This window comes from Hyla sarda, chromosome 4, assembly GCF_029499605.1.
Source record: "Hyla sarda isolate aHylSar1 chromosome 4, aHylSar1.hap1, whole genome shotgun sequence".
In the NCBI taxonomy this organism is placed as follows: Eukaryota; Metazoa; Chordata; class Amphibia; order Anura; family Hylidae; genus Hyla; species Hyla sarda.
In genome coordinates this window covers 297,233,050-297,257,185 of record NC_079192.1, presented here as the reverse complement: position 1 = coordinate 297,257,185, position 24,136 = coordinate 297,233,050, and the positions used below count along the sequence as shown (strand labels likewise).

Below are 24,136 nucleotides of genomic sequence, written 5' to 3'. Positions count from 1 at the left end.
TCACTGTGGGGGAAAAAAGCAAACATTCATAATTGCGAATACTTAGCGCTATATTCGCGAATATGTGATATTCGCACCCAACACTATTGACTACAAGAAGCAGTATTGGGACACTAAGCTCTCTGGGGCAGGTCCAGGATTTTGTTTCATATGCCAACAGCCTGGGGTTAATTATATATATATAATAAAAAAACGCCAAAGTACCCCTTTAATGCCATAAGTGAAAATTGTTGTTTCTGGTTACATCACATGCCAAAATAGCATCAATAAATACCGCAGATCACGGACACAGTGCCGTAGCGAGAATAATAAGAATTATAAGTTAGGGAGCAGAAAACATGGGGTTAAATACACTCCTTCGTGCCTTCAGGTTATGGAGTCGGCCCTCGTTACAATGTCCACACATATGCAGGAGCGCCATAGGCTTAGTGCACACCAGTAGCGCTCACAGTGCGGTAACCCCCGCAGCCGCTCCCGTACACCCTGCACAGTCTGCCCTGATAAGTCACTCCCATCTGGGGTGCTGCCGCCCGATGCTTTACGGCACTCACAAGGTGAAAGTACACGCGTCCAGACTATCTATACGCAAGGAGGTGAACACGGTCCTCCCAGTTCCCACAATGCAGCGGGGAGAGCGGCGCAAGGCTCGTACGGCTCACGTCACACAATTCCCGGATGATCCCTACACTGTATGCGGGGTTTCAAGACCCGGGATGACCACCTTGGTGTTAGATAACGGGGCCTACACCGCAAAGATCGGGTACAGCAACGGGGAAGTAAGGTGCGTTCTGAATGGGGAGAAGGGCGCCGGCGGGATTCATACCATAGAGTTCACATAGAGCGGCAGAATCGGGTACTCTCTATGCTGCGTATCTTCTCACTGATCACTGCTTGGAGGATCCGGTGTCCCCTGCATCTTTATATGCACAGCCGGTGTGGGCACAGTAGTTTGTATAGAATAAATGATAAACATAGGGAGGGAGGGGGTGTAATCAAATCTTGTGCAAAAGAAGGGGTGCAGTTGCCCATAGCAACCTGTCAGATTCCAGCTTTAATTCTTTCACCTTTTCCTCTGCACAAGATTTGATCACTCACCATATATATCTACATCAGTGTTTCCAAACCACTATTGTAAAACTACAACTACCAGCATGGCATTACCTTTAGCTGTGCAGGCATGTTGGGAGTTGTAGGTTTGCAGCAGTCGGAGGCCCCCTGGTCTGAAGAAAAAAATGTCTATACCCTCCTGCTGCTGGTGATCATTTACTGACACTTCCAATGAAAATATATGTAGAGATGCGTAAGGGATGTTTACTCCACAAGGATGCAGTCCTCCCCTTCACAATAGGGGATTTTAGTATGTGTTTCTTTCATGCAAGTATATAGGTATAGCTGTCAGCTCCATGGACTGGGAAGGGGGTGTTCCCAAACAGGGGTGACATCTGGAGCCCCCAGGCTGCTGCAAGACTGCTGGCAAGACCAGAAGGAGGACCCCTGGTGGCCAAACATTTACGGGTTAATTTAAGGGGTATTCCGGGCAAAAACATTTTATCCCCTATCCAAAGGATAGGAGATAAGACGTCTGATCGCGGGGGGCCCACTGCTGAGACCCCCCCGCAATCTCCCTGCAGCACCCGAATTGTATGCGGGTTCTGAATCTCCAGTTTCGGAAACCACCGGGTTTCCGGGATTGGGGATGTGACGCCACGTCAAGCCACGCCACGCCCCCATTCATGTCTATGGGAGGGGGCATAGAAAGCAGGTGCCGCTGGGGACCCCCATGATCTTGCACGCAGCACCCCGGTTAAAATAAGTCCCCGGAGCACGTTCGCTCCGGGTCTGATTACCAGCGACCACAGGAACGGTGGCGTGTGACGTCACTCCTCCGTCCCTCAATGCAAGCATATGGGAGGGGGCGTGACAGCTGTCTCGCCTCCTGCCATAGACTTACATTGAGCGAACGTGCTCTGGGGACTGATTTTAACTGGGGTGCTGCGTGCAAGATCATGGGGGTCCCCAGCGGCGGGACCCCCGCGATCAGGCATCTCATCCCCTATCCTTTGGATAGGGCAGTGTTTCCCAACCCAGTCCTCAAGGCACACCAACAGCCCAGGATTTAAATTTTTCCCTGTTCTATTCCAATGGAGTAACTGAAAAAACTCGGAATGTTGGTGTGCCTTGAGGACTGGGTTGGGAAACACTGCCCTATCCAAAGGATAGGGGATGAGATGCCTGATCGAGGGGGCCGGAGTACCCCTTTAAGTGACAGTGAGAACCTTCCCCAATATATTCCCACCCGTGAGCGCTGCGGCAGCCATGTATGCAGTTCTGTGTCTCCTCCTCTCACGGCTGCAGCATGTAACCACACCTTTAGATTTTGTGAAGAAACTCCATCACTCCTAAGGAGAGATTTATCAAGATGTCTTATAGCAACCAATCAGAGCAATATGAGAAATTAAAGCTAAGCTCTGATTGGCTGCTAAATACATCTTTACATAATCCCTTCCATGGAATAGACTAGTGTTTCCCAACCAATGTGCCTCCAGCTGTTGCAAAACTACAACTCCCAGCATGCCCGGACAGCCTTTGGAATAGAGGCTTCTGTAATATGCTATTAACAAAGGGAAGAATTTTATCAAGTGTTTACAAGAAAAAAATGTCTGTTGCTCATAGCAACCAGTCACAGCTCAGTTTTTATTATCTGTGCACTTTTAAGAATTGAGAGATGGGATTGGTTGCTATAGGCAACATAGTTTTTCTTTTAGACATTTTTGATAAATTCCTCCCCAGTGTGACAAAGTGAGGGGCTTCTAGTTGTCTTTGTCAAGGTTGGTATCCAACTTTATTAAGAAAGCCAGAAAATAGTGCAGGTTCTTATTGTCTGGCTTTTTGGACAATTCTAGAGGTGGCAAGTTTATTTAGGGGTCTGTGCCTTTTACATTTTACCTTGGCGGCGATCACTCTAACTTTATCCTTTCTTGGTAAACCCATAACAACCAATCGCTGCTCAGCTTTAATTTCTTAATGAGCTCTGGTAAAATGAAAGCTGAGCTGGGATTGGCTGGTAAGGGTAAATCAGACAGTGTTTGTGTTTGACAGATTGATTAATTCTTATCAAGACAATGACAGACTTATAAATTTGGAGTTTGTTCACACTGGCATCATGACCTATTATATAATTATTGCAAACTACATATCAGTAGTGTGAACAGGTGTTTGACTTCTCTGCACAAACTTAAAAGGCAATATTCAGTGGTGAAAAACATATCCTCCCTATCCTTAGGATAGGGGATAAGTTTCAGATGGCGGGGGGTCCGAACTGCTGGGGCCACCTGCGATCACCTGTACGGGGCCCCGACAGCCCGCGAAAAGGGGGTATGTTGACCACCACACGAAGTCGCGGCTGACACGCCCCCTCAATACAACGCTATGGCAGAGCCGGAGCGCTGCCTTCGGCAATCTCCAGCTCTGCCATAGCGATGTATTGAGGGGGCGCGTCGGCCGCCGCTTCGTGTTCAACAACCGCTATCTGGCCAGCAAGCCGGGGGTCCTCAGCGGTCGGACCCCCCACGATCTGAAACTTATCCCCTATCCTTAGGATAGGGGATAAGTTTTTCACCACTGGACTACTCCTTTATTAATGGTTGTTTTTTTATTCCTATTCTGCAGTGTGATTCCAAATTGTCAGTTCAGATCAAAAACCGCTCGCTTAAAGACATTTACAGCGAATCAAATAGATGAAATAAAAGATCCGTCTGGGCTTTTTTATATACTTCCATATCAAAAGGTAAGTAGTATTAAAATAAATGTATAGATTGGTAAAGTCCTTGTGTTATCCTTTCCAGTCATTAGAAGCTGGTAGAAGCCTCCATGGCAGATTAAATTATGAGCCAAAGCCAGAAGTGTATTTAAAAATAGGAAATATCAAAGGAAGGACTTATACTTCTTCCTCATGGTTCCACTTCTGACTTTGGCTCAAAAACTGCAGTAAAAGTTTTCTAAAAGAATGCCAGAAAAAACCCCTGTGTGGAAACCTAGACTAAAGAGGTTTTCCGGGGTTCAAAAGAACATCTGATTTCTTCCAAAAACAGCACCACATCTTTCACCAGGTTGTGTGTGGTATTGCAGCTTAGCTCCATTGAAGTGAATGGAGCCAAATTGTAATGCCGCAGACAGGTGTGGTGCTGTTTTTGAAAAAAGTTTTCCCAGTTTAAGATAACCCTTTTTTTAACTATATTTTGGAGGCTACCAGCACTGAAAAAGTTAAAAATCCCATTGAATAAATATTCATGTATAACTGCTTTGAAACCATTGACTAGTAAGTTGTTTTTTTTTTTTTTTTTTTTATATTACACAGGGTTACTTGGTGAACTGGGATGTCCAAAGACAAGTATGGGATTACCTTTTTGGCAAGGAAATGTTTCAGGTAATGTACTGCTCGTGAAAACCCAGTTGTAGTGATGTGTTTTTGGGTAAAAAAAATAAAATAAAACAGAAAACGATCATTTATATTACTGATGGAAAGATCCTGCATATGGAAGTCCAAGAAAATGTTTTGGCTGATCTGTTGTGTGAAAAAGGGGCCTAGGGATATATTTGGTAACTGCACCAGGGCACATATGCCCTACTATAAAATAGATTACATCCTGGATACAACTGTATGACATTTATCACCCACTTTTTATTATTTCTTTTATGGGATTTTTGTTACCCAGCATAGGCCAAAAGTACCGTACTTTATTTTTTTTTTATTTTTTTTTTTACCCCCATGGAGACCTTTAGCATGTACTTCATAAGATTTCACACCATATACAGTAAATGTAGGGGAGACTGTAATGCTGAATGGGGGCCTTACCTGGATATCAGAAGGGTTCTGGCTTCCCTCTTTTTTCTTCATTCATGGGCACATGTTCTGGCAGCTGTCTTTTCCTAACTGCCTAGGACTAGAATCCATGAGGTTCAGCTTCTTGCAGGATTATGGTAGTCTGTATGGTGGTTTCCGCAGTTTTGTAATCTCCAGCCTATTTATAAATGACGGAGACCAGACCGAACCACCCCTGATTTTCTGCATTACAAAAAATACCCTAATCTAATATTTTTATAGGAATAGTCCAATGTATACATGGGGACAATTCCGATAATACTGTAGAGGGGTTGTGCTGAGGTGCTCTGCACTAGAGATGAGCAAATTTACAGTAAATTTGATTCGTCACAAACTTCTCGGCTCGGCAGTTGATGACTTTTCCTGCATAAATTAGTTCAGCTTTCAGGTGCTCCAGTGGGCTGGAAAAGGTGGATACAGTCCTAGGAGACTCTTTCCTAGAAATGTATCCACCTTTTCCAGCCCACCGGAGCACCTGAAGGCTGAACTAGTTTACGCAGGATAAGTCATCAACTGCCGAGCCGAGAAGTTCGTGACGAATCGAATTTACTGTAAGTTCGCTCATCTCTACTCTGCACTGCAGATGTTGTCAGCAGGACAAAGACATTCTGTTCACAGCTTGTGTTCAGTGAATCAGAAGCTCTGAGACAATTGTGTTTATAGTTTAGTTTTTTTTCTGTCTTTTTTAGGTGGATTTCATGGAATCAAACATAATAATCACAGAGCCCTATTTTAACTTCAGCTCAATTCAAGAGTCTATGAATGAGATTTTGTTTGAAGAATATCAGTTCCAGGCAGCACTAAGAGTGAACCGTAAGTCATTTCTGATAGTAAACTATTTAGGTCTAAGGTACTTCAGTTTCAGTTGAGAAGTTCTACAAATTAAAATTATTATTATGTTTTTGTTCTATTTTGGAAGCTGGGGCCCTGAGCGCACACCGATACTTTCATGACAACCCTTCAGAGTTATGCTGCATTATTGTAGACACAGGCTATTCTTTCACACACATTGTACCCTATTGTCGCAGTAAAAAGAAGCAAGAAGGAATAATAAGGTATGAGCAGTAATGATACCCACCCAAGTCATATCGATAAGAAGTTGGCAGCTTGCTGCTTTTTTAGCTCTAAGTTTTTAGTGCCAGTATCAGAGTAGTCATAGATATTTAATCGTACTGTTTTTGTATCATTTTTTCAGAATTAATGTTGGGGGAAAGTTGTTAACAAATCATCTCAAAGAGATCATATCATACAGGTAAGTTGACAACAATACATTGAAATTGCTTTAAAATTACAAGAACATACTACTCACATCTTAAAACCATTGTAGATTCAGCACAGATGCTCTGGTAGTCCCCATCTGGTCTCGATGTGCAGGCTGCAGCCATACAGCATTTAACCACTACAGCCAGTCATTGGCATTAGCACCCATGTGCCATATACTACTTGGTTCGCCACATGACCAATGAGGCCAGTGCTTGGCACCAGTGGTCATATGCTGCTACATAATGTTGTTGCTGGCAGCTTGTGAACATAGATGGGCAGGGAAACATGGCAGCATCCACATTGGATTGGTGAAGGCTTTAAGAAGTGAGTCATTTATTTTAATTTGTTTTATAATTTGTAATACTAAACCCCCTTTTTTTTTTTGTCTATTTTGTACCTTAAAGCTGCTTATGTGCCAAAGTATCCCCTTAAAGGGGTACACGTCCCCTAGACATCTTATCCCCTATACAAAAGGATAGGGGATAAGATGTCTGATTGCGGGGGTCCTGCTGCTGGGAACCCCCGCAAGCTCTCTGGCGATGCAGGGGCTGGAGGCTCGTGACTTCATGCCGCACCCCCTCAATGCAAGTTTATGGGAGGGGGCGTGGTGGCCCCTACATTGCCAGTCATCAGGCACGGAGCGAAGTTCGCTCTGTGCACCAGATGACTGGGTGCTGCAGGAGAGATTGTGGGACCCCCACAATCAGACATCTTAACCACTATCCTTTGGATAGGGGGATAAGATGTCTAGGGGCGGAGTACCCCTTTATGCCCTGCGCCCAGTCTACAGGCCCATATGCGTGCTTGTTTTTTGCGTGACCAATTGTACTTTGTAATTACATAATTTAATTTTAATTCAAGTAGAGAAAACAGACATGGTCGCGCATTCACAATTTGTATTTTGATCTACTTGCTTCTCAGCATATATTCAAAAACAAGGGAAATTGTGCAGCTCACTTGGATAATGGGAAAGTGAACCCGAGGTTAAAGGTGATGCTTTCACCCAGAATGGCCTAAAAAAATATAGTAAACTGCAATAATTGATATAGATCAATTAATAACCATTCCTCTAGGGTCACTAGGTGAAAGGATAGAAAGAAAGACAAAGGGAGATGAGATCCAATGAAATATTAATTTATTAATGAGTGGTAAAGGATGTAAAAGAGTGGGCTTCCAAGTGCCTTAGCGGGGCCCAAGCATCAGGCACAGAAGATTAAAAATAAAATAAACGCACAAAAACAATTAAAAAATAGATAAAAATAAATATGGGAACATATAGTCTAATGCCAACTATGGACAATATGCGATGCGCAAATTAGGGGAAATGATGCATTCAATCAGACAGTACAAGTCCTCAGTTCATAGCTACAGTGTGATGCACTGTTAGATATATTGTATCCGAAATAGACTGTAGCTCTAATGTGTCTGATGGGGTAGACTGTAACATACACTGGTTCGGATTTCTCCGTTCCTGATATTGTGTAGATAAGATTAAAGTTTTGGTGCACGGCACCGCTCACCAATCGATGTCTTGTGAAGTGCGGTCGGGCTGGCACGGAGGTATCCAGCTCAGAGGAGGGTGCCCGTCTGCTCGTGGATAGAAGCGATTCCGGTAAAGCGGCTGACACGGAGAGCTATCCAGCTGTAGGGGATGTAGTTGCCGCAAGTGGAGGATGAAGGATGATAGCGGTATGGGAGTGGTGACCGGCGTTCCTCGTGTGAATGTGCTGTGCGCATGCGAATGATGGTGGTCCCAAAGCTGGGGGCATCCAGCTGTTGCAAGTAGATAGTTAGGAATAACAGGTTGGCATGTGATAAAGATATGGTTCCCAATGCTGAGATAGTATGCTAGACGTGTTTCAAGGCCTCGGCCTTTTCTTCAGTAGCGGTATGTTACAAATGTGTAGTTTTTTTTTTTTCAATTGTACTATTTTAAAATATGTAGATTTTATATAATGTAGATAATATGTATATTTGTAAAAAAAACTGGTAAAAAAATTGTATATTTTTTGGATGAAAAAAATACTGTCCTTGCAGCTATTGTCTGTGTGTATCTGTGCAGAGTCCAAATAAAGGAAGCGAGGGCAGGACAAGCAGGACCTGCTTGTCCTTACTGCACAGAGCCCTGCTTATTTAAATAGTAAAATGAAATAAACTATATAAATCAGGTATTGTTGTAATCATATGGACCTACAGAAAATATAACCTGTAACTATTACCGAAAAGTGCACTGCATGGAAACTGAAGGAAGGGGGTTCATTTTTTTTCCCCACAAATAGTAACATTTTTTTTATTTTTTTTGGTTCACCATAGATTTTGTAGTAAATGATTGATGTAATTACCAAGTACAATTGGTGGTACAAAGAAACAAGCCCTCATATGGACCCATAGGTGGCATCTGAAAAAGTTATGACTATTAGAAGGCGAGGAGGAAAAAACCAAGAAAGCAAAAATGAACGTGCTGTTCACATAGCAGAATCTCCGCACCAGAAACATCTGGCACAAATTCAAATTCCAGTGTCCTCAGAAAAAAAAATAGACTTGTCTATTCTTTTTACGTACTCTGCACGGAAATGCATTGCTAGGAGACTGTGCATATTTGAGCAGTCTTGGTGCCGGGATGTTTTACCAGCCCTCCGCTTTTCCATGCGGACATTCCCCTGTGTGGACATAGCCTTATGTCTGCAGATCAGCAATTGATGAGCTTTTCCTGTGGATAGGGCATCAAAATAAAGTCCCAAAACCCCACTGTAAAGGAAATAGTCTCAGCTTTTATGTTTTGAAGGTTTTTGTTTTAATCTTTGTAATTTCTCCCCAGACAATTACATGTTATGGATGAGACTCACGTAATGAATCAAGTAAAAGAAGATGTGTGCTACGTAGCTGCAGATTTTTATAAAGACATGGAAGTGGCCAAGTAGGTGCTTGGAGAGAGAGAGATTATTTCAATCGAAATACTTATTACAATACTAACAGGTATGTTTTCTTTTAGATTAAAAGGCGAAGACAACTCTTTGATGGTTGATTATGTTCTGCCAGACTTTAGCACTATCAAGAAAGGTTTTGTGAAGGTAGGTTGTAGGTTGGTGCGGCACATATACAGCTCAGAGTGTAATGTGCATTACAGACAAATTTGTAATTGAGGGACTATGGTCTGGCTAGTATGAGAGGTTTGGCTTTCGGAGGGAAGGCAGTATTAATCTATTAGCTGAATAGCCTGATATGTTGCGCTTATGTAATTTTGCTAGAATTTGATGCACAATTTGGACCACTTCCCACAATCTTTGTAAAATACCAGTAAATAACGATTGTTAAAAGAACATTGGTTTAGCCCAATCTACTCACTGGACCCTTATTTTTCCTTTTCATGGATCAGATGTAAACATACTATCATGTGTGGTCATAGAGGAATACAAAAAATGTAATACGTAATGGTTCTATCACTATGTGCATGTTACCAACATCTTGTAGGGTGTAGTCATTTGATTCCCTTTACTTGTGTACAAGCCTTTAACCCATTTTTCTCGGTCGCTCTTCATTGGGGGACACCTATACTGATGGGTATATATGCTCCTGCCACTAGGAGGCGCAGACACTAGGAAAAAGTCGGCTCCTCCCTGGCAGGATCCACCTGCAGTGAGCTAATCAGTTTTAGCTAGTGTCAGCAGGAGGCAAGACACAGGTCTAGGAGCTCCCCAGACCTGGTCTTTTATTATTATTTTCTAGTAAGGGATGTTTAGTTAGGTTCTTTTACTCCATTTTGTTTCCTTTTTTCAGGTGGGGGTTCAGGAGCATGGCGCTACCTGTTCCCCCATATGCAGCTAAGGGGCACGGGACATTAATGAATGCACAGTTAACCCCTTCCTGCCAATGGCCAGCGCCTGGGGTTGCAGCATGGGTCCAGGTCCCCCTATTTTCCCTGCTCGTCCCACTGTCACAGCCTGACCTGATGCAGATTCCTAAAAAAGCTGGGTGAAGACATCTCTAGGTGAGCATGTTTCCCTCACCCCCCCCCCCCCCCCCCAGGACTTAAGGGGGTTAATATCTTTTGACTACGGGGCAATTTCAGGGGTAATTGGCCTATCTTTGTTGGGGTCGGGACTCCCACTGGTAATCTCACCTGGCCGTTTCTGCCTCAGGGCAGCCGCTGGCTTTTGCGGCAGCTCCCTGCACTTATATCTCTACGGTCAGGCCGGTGAGAGCTGGCCGGCGGGAGCCGTAATGGCGGCAGGTAACTCCACCCCTCTTCTTCCCTTCAGAGTGGGAGTCTGAGGGTCAGCTGTGGGCTGACTCTCTCCCTGCTCTGGCGGCGCTGCCTTCGGAGCACCCGTCAGGGAGGGATCTGTGCCTTTACTACGGAGCTTAGCTCTGCCCCTCTTCCCCGCAGCGAGCCCTCCTGTTCTGGCGCGCTCCAGGGATCTTTAGTGCCACCAGGGATGTCAGGGGCTGTATCTTCTGACTCCTTGGTTGTTTGAACCTCAAGTCTCGCGGGCCCCTTTCTAGCCAAGCACCGCTTTCACTCTCCCGCCGTCGGAGAGACACAGACTCTGGCCTAGCTCCGCCCCCGACCTCTCTCCTTTAGACCTGGCAGTTTCCCTCATCCAGCAACAGTTATAGCGGGGGGAACAGATAGCTTTGCCATCCTCCCCCACACAGGTGTCGGCGGCTGTGCTGCTTGACAGGGGCTTGGAGCATATCTTCGTTTCCCCCACAAATGCACCCTAAAAGTGCTGACAGTCAGACATATCGCTGCAGAACCAAACAAGTTCAGCAGGATATGGGAGACCATCCATGGGAATCTGGATTAGGTACTAAGAAAATAATTTATATGGGATGATTTTCTAGTAATCTCCTCCACCCTGGAGACGGAAAGCTCTCTCAAACGTAAAAAGAAAAGAAAAATATATCAATCTTTTGCTGGTTTCTCAGACCATTTTTGTAGCATTTTGCGCCCTCGATAATTGCATTTTCACTTATTTTCCATGCACACTAGTGATCTCAGGGAACACAAACTTACAGAATTCGTCCCTCCACTCAGGTGTACTTTCTGGTCTTCTGAGTTTTATCTTTGATATGTCCCCTATGTGGGGGCCATAAAAATGTAATGGATTTTTGAGAACTGGGGCAGATTTCGAAGTTTGTTTGTCGCCCCATACATTAACCCGATAGGGTAGTATCTTCGGGTACAGTACACCAAAAATGGCTGCTAGACTTCATACCTCTGGCGTTCCTGCTATTGCCAAGGTTCTCACGCTGTCGGACTTATGTGACTCCCTGGGGTGGGAAGTGCCTGGGATTTGATGATCCCTTAGAAGTTAAAGGGGTACTCTGGTGAAAACCTTTTTTCTTTTAAATCAACTGGCTCCGGAAAGTTAAACAGATTTGTAAATTACTTCTATTAAAAAATCTTAATCCTTCCTGTACTTAGTAGCTGCTGAATATTAGAGGAAATTCTTTTCTTTTTGGAATGCTCTCTGCTGACGTTATAATAATAATAATAATAAGTCTTTATTTATTTATTGATGTCCTTAGTGGAATTTGAACCCAAGGCCCCAGCACTGCAAGGCAGCAGTGCTAACCACTAAGCCACCATCTGCTATGCACTGTTGCTAAAATGGACAGAGATGTCAGCAGAGAGCACTGTGCTCATGATGTCATCAGTGTTCCAAAAAGAAAGGAATTTCCTCTGTAGCATTCAGCAGCTAATAAGTACTGGAAGGATTAGGATTTTTGAATAGAAGTAATTTACAAATATGTTTAACTTTCTGGCACCAGTTGATTTAAAAGAAAAAAGGTTTTCACCGGAGTACCCCTTTAAAGGGGTTACAGTCTGGACTGTTTCTTTTCTATTGCCGGTTGTCATGTCAGGTTTGCCAGGTCTTCAGGTGTACATATGTTATTCCCTCTTTCACAGGCTGTCACATTTGCGGCTTCTGTCCCGGATCCCCTCGTCCAGGGCGAGGTCTCCATGGGAGTGTCTCTGCGTGGTCACAATTGCACCTGCTCTCATGAGGCCAGACAGTCTCACCCGTCACTCATCTCACAACTGCCATGTCCACGACTGGATTTCGGTACCCCACTACTAGTGCGAGGTGACTGCTGGAGTGTCCATTGTATTCATGAACCCATACCAGTAAGTCAGACAGTGGTCTGCATGGTTTCCTCTGGCGCTTCTCCAAGGTCTGTCGCATTTGCAGCTGAAGTTCCGGTACCCCACTTCCAGTGTGAGGTGACTGCCGGAGTGCCCCGTTGTCTACATGGACCCATACCAGTAAGCCAGACAGTGGTCTGCACGATTTTCTCTGCCGCCTCAACAAGGGCTGATGTATCTGTGGCTGAAGTTCCGGTACCTCACTGCCAGTGCGCGGTGCCCAGTGGAGTGACCTGGTGTGTCCTGTGGACCCTATGCAGGGCGTAGTGGATTCCATCCACAGCTCCTAAACCTCCCCTGATCTCCCAGGGTGACGGGGATTCTATTCATGGCTTCTCTGCCTTTCCACATGCTCTAAGGGGCACAGTTATTGCCTGTCTGACTGTGTCCCCTTATCACCAGCGCCTGGAGAGTCACTCATTACGCCAGACTGTTGTCTGCACAGTTTCCACCGCTGTTTGTCTGGGCTGCCGTGTGCCTAGCTGTGTCTTACCGTACTTCACTGTTTGTGTGAGGACTTGTCAGAGGGTTCCAGCAGGCACAAGGGTCTGCTGTCAGTCATTTAGTCTACATGTTCTCCTACACCACTGGGTCGCCCATAAGTTGGCCGCACTCCTGTACTCCACTGTCTATGGGGGGTTCGATGGAGCATACCTTTGTGCTCGGGAATCCTCCGCTTGTCAGCCGTCGACTGTCTCCGTAGTTTACTGCTACGTCGGATCATCTAACATACAATCCCCACTGTCCTGACGAAGTTCCAAGTGGGTCTCCCCATGTGGCTCCATAGCCTTCTGCAATGCGCCACATGCTGGTTTGTGGGGTTCCCTAACTTTACCAGGTCCCTCTCCACATTCCTGCCATTCTCAGGATTTAATGTACTATAGAGACAAAAAAAGACAAGAGGAGCGCGATCGTAGTGAAATACCATAAAAAATTCAGGCAATGTTGGCAATAATATAATGCTCACCGGAATGTGTTATGCTTAGAGCTTAACATCTATAACAGCTCATCAGATAGTGGGTCAGCAGCCTTGGAGCACCCGATCCTCCAGGGGAGTCGGCAGACAGAGATGAAACTTGGTAGCAAAAAAGAATTTCTCCAAAAAACAGGCGCTTCTCCCAATAAAAGGTTTTCTTTATTCCATCAAGGTAGATATAAAAGATTAAAAAGCACTTTCAACGCGTTTCTAGCTCGGACCGAGCTCTTTATCAAGACGTGCATTTGGAGAAATTCTCAGGATTTAAGGCTGGTGGCCCATTTCCGTGTGGGTCTGAAGACAGGACCATTCTTGCCGCAACCGTGACTGCAATCCGGGTCTCTCTGTGCCCCCCCCCCCCCTTGCACGTGTATAGCCCACATTCCCTTCTGTCGGTGGGGTGTGCCTCGGCCTTCCTGTGATCTTGTTTCCGCAGGTCTGCAGTGGTTGAGCACCTTTGTGCTGGCATGGGCCTGATGGGGTTGGCGTTGTTTTCCTACATCCTTCTGGGTGGTTCCGTCCCATCTGGCTTCCTAGTCGACCTTTGGTTTGGAGTCTCTGCTAAGCACAGTCCCTTCCTTGGTGTCCTAGTCCCTATCCATGGATGGGGGATTTCCGGGAGCTCAGTGTCTGGGCCTCAGTTGTCTCTGGCCTGGGGTATTGTCTGCAGGCCTTACGGACGTGTGGGTTCAGTCTGGGGACTGCTCCCCTTTCACTAGTGGTTGATTTTCCCAGCCTAGGGGACTGCTTTGGTACGTCCCATCAGTATAGGTGTCCCCCAATGAAGAAGCAACCAAGAAAAGAAGGTTTTTGTTGTACTCACCGTAAAATCTCTTTCTCGTAGCCTTCATTGGGGGACACCGCACCCACCCATTTTTGTCCGGATAGTGTACTCTGGTTATTGGGTTTTTATCCGGGACTCTGTGTAGGGTCCTTCGGACATGTTCTTTGTTGGCTTCTCCTACTGCTTTGTGACAAAACTGATTACCTCACTTCCAGTGGGCGGGTATATCCTGCCAGGGAGGAGCAGACTTTTTTTTTTTCCAAGTATCAGCGCCTCCTAGTGGCAAGAGTATATACCCATCAGTATACAAAGAAATGCGGAGACAGCACAGCCGGAGTAATCACACAGCAGGTGGGTGCAAGCCAAGTTTCCAACAGTCCCAGTCGCAGACTGTACAGGTAGACATCCGATGCAGGTATAAGGCAGAACACCAAGTAGTGTTCAAATAAAGTGCGGTTTAATATCCCATATCCAGATACGTTTCGGCAGTATCACACATGCTTGAGAAAGGCAGTGTGATACTGCCGAAATGTTGTATCTGGATATGGGATATTAAACTGCACTTTATTTGAACACTACTTGGTGTGCTGCCTTATACCTGCATCGGATGTCTACCCATCAGTATAGGTATCCCCCAATGAAGACTACAAGAGATTTTACGGTGAGTACAAAAAAAAAAAAAATCTCCTTTAAGACATACAGTTCAAATGGTTCAGATGTCTGTACCCTAGCTCTACATGCTTCAGGTCTATTGGACCAAGGGTTCCTTTTGCTTTGCAATGTTAAATTGGATGTTTAGCGCAAATCTACTTTAAGAATCTATGAAAAACTGGTCTTAGATATATAAGTGATACTATAAGTATCAGGAAAGATTTTGGTAGTGTATTAATATGGCTACTGTGTTTTCAATGTATAATAGCCAAGGGAAGAGATGGTGTTCAGTGGAAAGACCACAGCCGGAGAGCAGATTCTGCGTTTAGCTAATGAACGGTTTGCAGTGCCCGAGATACTATTCCATCCTTCAGATATAGGAATTCAGGAGATGGGTATTCCGGAAGCCATAGTACATTCCATTAACAATCTCCCTGAAGGTAAGACAACAAATAGTTTCTGCCCCTTTTTGTTAATGTATCTGAACAATGTAAAGGAAATGTCTATATATGAATAACGGGGGAATCACACCATTCAGAAAAGGTGATAGTCACAGCGTGCCCTCTCCAACTTCATTGAATTATGACCATTGTACAGATCAGATCAAAAACTTACAGAAGTCATTTGCCCAGATGTATTAATCTGTCTGAAATCAACACTGTCTGGATTTGCCCATAACAACCAATCACAGCTTGGCCTTTAACTGTAGCTCTTTAACCCCCTTAACGACCATGGACTTAAATGTACGCCCTGGTTTGGTGGTACTTTGCGCACCAGGACATTTACGTCCTGTGTATGACCGCGGTGCTCGCGTCATAGATGGCAGGTGCCGGATGCTATCAGCAGCATGGGACCCGCTGGTAATGGCAGACATCGGCAATCACGCGGATGTCCACCATTAACCCCTCAGATGCCGTGATCAGTACAGATCACGGCATCTGCGGCAATGCGCATGTTGAAATAGATGATCGGATTGCCCGCAGCGCTCCCTGGCGATCCAATCATCTGTAATGGTGGACGGAGGTCCCCTTACCTGTCTCCTGCTCTGGTCTGAGAGCGAGCAGAGCAGAAGATCGACAATAACACTCATCAGTGCTATGCCCTATGCATAGCACAGGACAGTATTAGCAATCAAATGATTGCTATAGATAGTCTCTCCCTCCCCCCCCCCCCCATACATAAAAAGTAAAAAAAGAAAAAGTTAAATGTTTTTTTTTTTTTTAAAGTGCAAAATCCCCTCTCGCAATAAAAATGAAAATTGTCCGTTTTTCCCATTTTACCCCCAAAAAGCGTAAACATTTTTTTTTTAAAACATATTTGGTATTGCCGGGTGCGTAAGTGTCCAAACTATCAAAATATAATGTTAATGATCCTGTATGGTGAACGGTGTAAACTTAAATTTTTTTTATAAAAAAGTCCACAAATGCTGCTGTCACATTTTATTCTCCCAAAAAAAATCTAAAAGTTTTATATATGCAAATGTGGTATCAATAAAAAGTACAGATTACGGCGCAAAAAATTAGCCCTCTTACCACCCTATATACGGAAAAATCTAGGCGATTATGTCAAAATAGGGCGATTTTAGATCACTGATTTTATACAAAAAGTTTGATTTTTTTAAAGCGGTACAAAAATATAAAATTATCTAGCCATGAATATCATTTTAATCGTATTGACCTACAGAATTAAAAAAACGTAATTTTACCGTAAAGTGTGCAGTGTGATAACGAAACCCAAAATGTTCAAAATTATAGGTTTCTTTTAAAATTTCCTCCCTAAAAAAATATTTAGGGTTCGCCGTACATTTTACGGTAAAATGAGGTTTCATTACTAAGTACAACTGGTCACTCAAGAAACAAGCCCTTATATGGGTCTGTAGATGGAAATATGAAAGAGTTATGGATTTTAGAAGGAGAGGAGGAAAAAACACAAAAATTGGCCTGGTCCTTTAAGGTTAAAATTGGCTTGGTCCTTAAGGGGTTAAGATATGAAAGCTGATAAGTGAGTTTTTTTTAATGGGCAAAACCAGACAGTTTTGGTTCAGGCAGATTAATAAATCCAGGTCAGGTCTACAAGTTTCATGTGGTTGCTGTAAAGAATCTCTCCAAATTGTTGTCAGCAGAGCAGAAGCTAGTGCAAAATGGCTGCTCCCAAAATATATATATATATATATATATATAATATATATATATATATATATATATATAAAAAAAGGAACCAAAACATATTTCAGTATCTGGCTTTAGTCAGTAAAAAAAACTAGGTCACACTGACTTTCAGCCGATCACTGGCCGCAGTGATATCCCACCTCAGCCAGTGATGCGGCTCGAGAAGAGATTCGAAGCAGGGGACTAAAGCACACACCTGAGGCATCGCAGGAGCACAGGGGTTAAGTAAAGATTGATATATTATATACATTTTATTAGAATAGGCATTGTTCTAGAGTGTGTATTAGGTTGGTACACTTGCTTCTTTTAGGGTACGTTCACACGTACACAGATTTGATGCACAGGATTTTATGCTGCAGATTTCAATGTAAACTATATGACTGAGCACAGCTTCTAATCTGCAGTTACAAATCCTGCGCAGGATCCTGTATGTGTGAACGTACCCTAAAAGGGAATCTGTCAATGGTAACTGCTGCTAGGAGCTGCAAATGCTTTTGGATATAAAAGCAAACTGTACCGTTTTCTGGAGCTGATGGTGGTGGCAAGCCTTTAAAATAAAGTGTCAAGGAGGCAGGGTGGAGCTGCTCAAGTGCCACAGCACTGTCTGCAGCTCTAAGCAGCTGACATATTCCTTTAACTTATGTTTGATTAAAACTTACTGTTTTGTTCTTATGTTAGAAATGCAACCTCATTTCTTCAAGAATATAGTTCTTACTGGGGGAAACGCATTACTTCCTGGATTCAAAGAGCGTGTGTATTCTGAAGTGCGGAAACTTACTCCAACAGACTACGATGTGTCAGTTATCTTGCCTCATAAGTAAGTATTGTAACATGTAGCAATGAACATATACAGATTCATGAAAAGGCTCATAGCCTCTCTGAGGAGAGCTAAGGTAGCAGCTCAACACTTCTACCCCTTGCTTTGGTGATCATTTTGAACCCCCAGACTGTGGCTTATTTCCCCAGTTGGGAGAACTGGATCACGAAGAAGCATTCAACTGCCAGCTATCTTGTGCATAAGTTGGCTTTAGAATACATAGTATTGTGGAGATTGTGTGCACTAAAAACAACTGTTGCATGTGTTACTAGACAGTTTTAGATATATATACACACACTTTTTTTCTACAAATTTAACCTCTTAAGGATGCAGGGCATACCTGTACGCCCTGCGCCCGGTCCTGGTATATAACGTGGGGTCACGCGTCATACCGGGTCGGTCCCGGTGGCTAATGACAGCCGGGACCCTGGGCTAATAGCGTGTGGCACCGATCGTTGTGCTGCGCTCTATTAACCCTTTAGACGCTGCGTTCAAAGTTGATTGCCGCGTCTAAAATGAAAGTAAAAGATTCCCGGCAGCTCAGTCGGGCTGACCAGGACCATCAGCCAGAACACGAGCGGAGGTCCCCTCACCTGCCTCAGTCGCGTTCGATTGGCGATTGATTGCTCCAGGCCTGAAATCCAGGCACGGCAATGATCTGTATATGCGATCGGTATGTTCAGTGTAATTCATATAACCCCTTCCCTAATAAAAGTAAGAATCACCCCCCTTTTTCCATAAAAAAAAAAACTGTAAATAAAAAAACACATGTGGTATCGCCACTTGTGGAAGTGTCCGAACTATAAAAATATATAGTTAGTTAAACCGCACTGTCAATGGCGTATGCGCAAAAAATTTCCTAAGTCCAAAATAGCGCATTTTGGTTACTTTTTATAGCATTAATAAAATTTATAAAAAGCGATTAAAAAGTCCAATCAATATAAAAATGGTACTGATAAACACTTCAGATCACGGCGCAAAAAAGTGAGCCCTCATACTGGCCCATACGTGGAAAAATAAAGTTATAGGGGTCAGAAGATGACAATTTTAAAACGTATACATTTTCCTGCATGTATTTATTTTTAATTTTTAGAAGTAATACAAAATCAAACCTATATAAGTAGGGTATTATTTTAACCTTAGAGATGAGCGAACTTACAGTAAATTTGATTCATCACGAACTTCTCGGCTCGGCAGTTGATGACTTTTCCTGCATAAATTAGTTCAGCTTTCCGGTGGGCTGGAAAAGGTGGATACATTCCTAGGAGACTCTTTCCTAGGAATGTATCCACCTTTTCCAGCCCACCGGAACACCTGAAGGCTGAACTAATTTACGCAGGCAAAGTCATCAACTGCCGAGCCGAGAAGTTCGTGATGAATCGAATTTACTGTAAGTTCACTCATCTCTACATATAGAAAAAACATAAAATGTAATTTTTACCAAAAAATGCACTCCGTAGAAACGGGAGCCCCCAAAAGTTACAAAATTGCATTTTTTCTTCAATTTTGTCACACAATGAATTTTTTTTCCGCTTCACCGTGGATTTTTTGGTAAAATGACTGTCAACTGCAACGTAGAATTGGTGGCGCAAAAAAATAAGCCATAATATGGAATTTTAGGTGCAAAATTGAAAGCTTTATGATTTTTAGAAGATGAGGAAAAATGCAAAAACTGAAAAACCCTGCGTCCTTAAGGGGTTAAACAAAAAAGTTGTACATTTCATGTGACATATGGGTGTGAATTCAGTAAAAGGGTTTACTGCCATGTGCTAAACAAATGGTAAAAAAAATACCAACATTTGTGAACAAGCTGGCACACTCCTGAATTGTCCATCTTAACGGTCCAAGAACTAGACAGCTTTCATTGATCTCTCCCTATGTCTTTAGTGAAGAGAATCTATATCTCTTGTAGCCCACAGGCTGAGCATTGGTTATCTTTTATTTTTCCTCCCCCACAGCCCCATTTCTTACTCATGGGAAGGAGGAAAGCTAATATCAGAAAACGATGATTTTGAAGATATGGTGGTAACCAGAGAGGATTATGAAGAAAATGGCCATTCTATTTGTGAAGAAAAATTTGATATTTAGTTTATTTATGTCTTGTAATATTTTTTTACCCTTTTTTTAGTCATGTAATTAATAACCTTGCCATAAATATTTATTAGAGATTTTTTTGTCTGTCATTATTGCAAAATGTGTTCATATGAATCAAAAAGTGATTTAAGTAGAAATGTTGGGTATTTAAGTTATTTTTGTTGCTTGCATCTATATCATTCCCCAAGAAACAAAAATCCCTAAGTACAGTAGGTGTTGTAATAAATTAAGTTTCATGACAGGTGGGTATTGTAAGGCCTGGCCCTCTCATCCCATTTTTTTTTTTTGAATGGAGCACTTGATGCCCTTTCTTTTTTACTTGAACCCATCAGAGTTTAAGTGTACCTTTAATAATGCTCCTGGTGCTAGGAGATCTGTTTAAAATTATGAATCCTAGACTTTTGCGATCTGAAGACTTATTTGCCAGAAATCCCATCCAAGTCTATAGGACTTCCGGCAAATCAGTCTCAAGATCTCAGTCTCAGGCTTAGGAGTTGCTGCAAATTTTAGACATACCCTGCCGCTGGGACAATCATTGGAGGAAGCCTTTTTGTTTTTAATAGTCTTGTAGGTCATATACATTTGGCTAACATGGTTCAGCTTAAAAAATAAAAATATATAAAAAATTTTTATGTATAATATAAATATATATATTTATATTAATGTGTGTCAGGCATTGAGAAACTTGTATGTAAAAGCTAATTTTTTACATTGTAATTTGTGGAATTACAGTGGTCCCTCAACATACGATGGTAATCCGTTCCAAACGGACCATCGCATGTTGAAGGATCCGTGCAATGTAAAGTATAGGACATTGGTCTAAAACCTGCGGACCTCCAGATGTTGCAAAACACCCAGCATGCCCGGACAACCGTTGGCTGTCCAGGCATGCTGGATGTTGTTTTGCAACATCTGGAGGTCCGCAGGTTGAAGACCACTGGTATAGGAAGTTGTACTCACCTGTCCCCGCCGCTCCGGACCACCACCGCTCGTCACCACTGCCCGGGATGTCGCCGTGTCCCCGACGCTCCGGCAAGGCCTCTGCTTCCCCGGCATCTGCGCTCTCCTTCGCCGCCATCACGTCGCTACGCACACCGCTCCTATTGGCGACTTGATGACGACAATGGAGAGCGCCGGCGATGACACCCCAAGGACAGGTAAGTGATAGTCAGCGGACCACACGGGCCACCGTAAATGGCTATCCGGTGGCAGCTGAAGCAGTCTGTGCTGCCGGATAGCAGTTTATGCGATGGCCCAGACATACAAAACCATCATATGTTGATGCTGCCTTCAACATGCGATGGCCTCTGAGAGTTCATCGTATGTTGAAATTATAGCCGTATATGCCGGCGTATAAGACGACTGGGTGTATAGGACAACCCCCAACTTTTACAGTTAAAATGTAGAGTTTGGGATATACTCGCCATATAAGACTATCCCTCTACCGCAATGTACAGTACCTTGTAGTTCTCCCCCCCCCCCCCCCCCCCCCATTAGGTTGGCAATATATTCCCCCCACATATTAGGTAGGCAGTATAGTTCCCCCCCCCCACATTAGGTTGCCAGTTCCCCCACATTAGGTTGCCAGTTCCCCCACATTAGTAGGCAGCTCCCACCCATAATAGTAGGCAGCTCCCCCCCCCCCCCCCCGGGGACATACAGCGTCAGCCTCCAGCCATATAAAGTGTATGGCTGGAGGCTGTATGTCTGTACTGCCCCCACAGTAATCCGGTCACCGCTCCTCCGGCCCGGGGTCACATCTACTGCTATGGCCTATGGACCACAGCAGGAGGTGCCAGTACCGGGGGAGCGGTGACCGGAACACTGAAGATGATAACACGCCGCCGGTCACTTACCATTCCCTGGCCAACGCGCGTTCTCCTGCGATGATCCTGCGGTCCTCCTGCGTCTCTATGGTTGTATGCACGGGACGTCACTGACGTACAACCATAGAGGCGGAGGACCGGAGGATCATCGCAGGAGAACGCACGTTGGCCAGGGAATGGTAAGTGACCGGCGGACACAGGGATGTCGGGGATAGGAATACTTCTCTTTATGTGTCTGGCCCGGTTCCCATGTGCGGCTGCAGGCGGGGGCCGGCCATAGCATGTAAAAACTAATACTGTCTACTAAAAACCAGGGGGCCTCCAGCTGTTGTGAAACTACAACTCCCAGCATGCCCGGAAAGCCTTTGCCGGTCCGGGCATGCTGGGAGTTGTAGTTTCACAACAGCTGGAGGCCCCCTGGTTTTTAGTATCAGTAATTCATTTTTACATGCTATGGCCGGCCCCCGCCTGCAGCCGCACAAGGGGGCCGGGCCGGGCAGATAATCATAGGTATTCCTATGCTGGACCCCAGTACCCGGTGTATAAGACAAGTTGTCTTATACGCCGGGATATACGATATGTCTGGGCCATCGTAGGTCGGTGGGGTCACTGTACTTTACAAGCCTGCATGTAGCTTTGCCTTCACCTTTATTAGGACAAGTTGCAAGGAGAAGCTAAGGCAAGCTTTATCTTCAAACATCCGTGCTCCATTTCACTAAGGCCTCTTTTAAACAGGGCAACTTTTGCCATGATACAATTTTATTAATCAGTGTTTGTTTAAAAAGAATCTTTACACAACTTTTCGTGCAGACAGGGTTACTCAGATTACTGGATTGTTCGTGCAGCCCTTTACTTTTATCACTTGTCGGCGACATATCCCCTCTTTATACAAGATGCAGGGCTGACTAACAAGGATTTTTTTTTTAACCTGCTAACAGTGATCAGCCAACAAATGTTTGCTTCTTTGTCAGCTGATGGCTGGGTCTATTATAGAATATGTTTATACTCAGCTAACAGAAAAGGTGATTTAGAAAAAGTGCGACAGAGCACTCATTTGGCAGCTCTATATATCGGTTTATGGGATAAAAAATTTTTTTCCCTTCAGTGCCCAGTGAATGACAATTATACAAGGGTCTAGTAGAAGTACAAAGATGGCAGACTTGAGGGACTTTATGAAGCCCCCTGCTGCCAGGAAGATTCATTAACCTCCTGTAATTTATGTCAGAGCCATCTCTAACTACTTAGGTGCCATAAGTTATTCCCCTTTCCATAGACATGAACGGATGGGGCGTGGCTGTAACGTCAGGTCCCCGTCTTGGAGGCAGCGCCCAACACAGAATGCCAGGGGCTGCACAGATCGCGGGGGTCCCCAGCGGTGGGACCCCTGCAATCATACATCTTATCCCCTAGGGGATAGGGGATAAGATGTATAATGCCGGAATACCCCTTTAAGCATACAAATTTTTGTACAAAGTTTGAATATAAAGTCTTTTTTATAAAAAAAATTAAATAAAATTCTAATTTTAAGCAAAAATATACTAAAAAATAAATACATCCCTACACAGAGGGAAGTAAACAGAACAGAGACTGGGAATAAGGTATGGCAAAAGCAATCAGGAAATGCAGGACGACCCTCACCAGACAAGAACGTGTCATTTTTACCAAAAAGTGCAGTGTGGAAACGGAAGCACTTAATTTTGCCCAACAATTTTTTTTTCACTGTAAAATGTGGTAAAATGAGTGATGTAATTACAAAGCACAAATAACTAGCCCTCATATGGGTTTGCAGGTGGAAAATGGAGAGTGTTATGGCCTTAGAACAATGGTTCCCAGCCTTTTTTCGGCTTGGGGCGCCCCTCGGAGAAAATTTTTTTTTGCTGGGCACCCCTACCAAAATAATTATCAATGCACAATACATATATATCTGTTGGCTATGTAGATTACTGTGCTGCTATATACAGCAACTCACAAATTCTGTCTTCTTTGAGGAGCGTTGTTCATTTTTCTTTGGTCCTGGCCATCATGACTTTCTTCCAGCCACAACTCTTCACCGTAAAACCTGCAAAACAAACCTATTAGGCTCCGCACTTTTCCAGCATCAGTCTCCAGATTCCCAACACACACACCCAAATGCCTCCAGTCTCACCCACACAGGTAGATGGACAGGGTTGACAGAGGGATAAATAGGGGGGTGGGCAAGGTGGACATGGATAACAGTAGGTTGGACAGGGTAGACTGGGAAGGTAAACGGGGTCAGAGGAGGGGGGGGGGAGAAAGGGGTGGACATGAGTGACAAAGGTGGACATGGGAGAGGGTACAGTACCTCATTTAATCTGAGTTGTTCCATCTCAATCCCTTTCTGGAGGGGGCCGGGAAGAATCTGCAGCATCCCCCGTGCATTCATCCCCTTCCTGACCTGCGTACCTGCGAGGGAGGAGGACGCTGTGTGCACAAGCAATGGGCACACAGGTTTACCTCTCTCTCTCTCCCCCCCCCCCCCCTGCGGCAAGGTGAGTCACATGCA

At 44.2% G+C, this 24,136-nt stretch overlaps 1 protein-coding gene and 1 pseudogene across 2 annotated transcripts; both read left to right on the top strand.

Annotated features, from left to right (window-relative positions):
- The first annotated feature begins 565 nt into the window (after positions 1-565).
- ACTR6 (actin related protein 6) lies at positions 566-19,860 on the top strand. Of its 2 annotated transcripts, none has more exons than XM_056574622.1 (11): positions 566-781; positions 3,670-3,787; positions 4,358-4,426; positions 5,572-5,695; positions 5,802-5,937; positions 6,078-6,134; positions 8,964-9,062; positions 9,138-9,216; positions 14,976-15,147; positions 17,554-17,692; positions 19,651-19,860. In XM_056574622.1, the coding sequence occupies exons 1-11, from the start codon at positions 621-623 to the stop codon at positions 19,778-19,780; spliced, it is 1,284 nt and encodes a 427-aa protein (XP_056430597.1). In that variant the 5' UTR covers positions 566-620; the 3' UTR covers positions 19,781-19,860. The 2 variants fall into 2 exon arrangements, with proteins under 2 accessions (XP_056430597.1, XP_056430598.1); XM_056574623.1 differs by lacking the exon at positions 566-781 and adding an exon at positions 908-933.
- Positions 11,170-11,344, top strand: LOC130267950 (U2 spliceosomal RNA; annotated as a pseudogene).
- Positions 19,861-24,136: the final 4,276 nt, after the last annotated feature.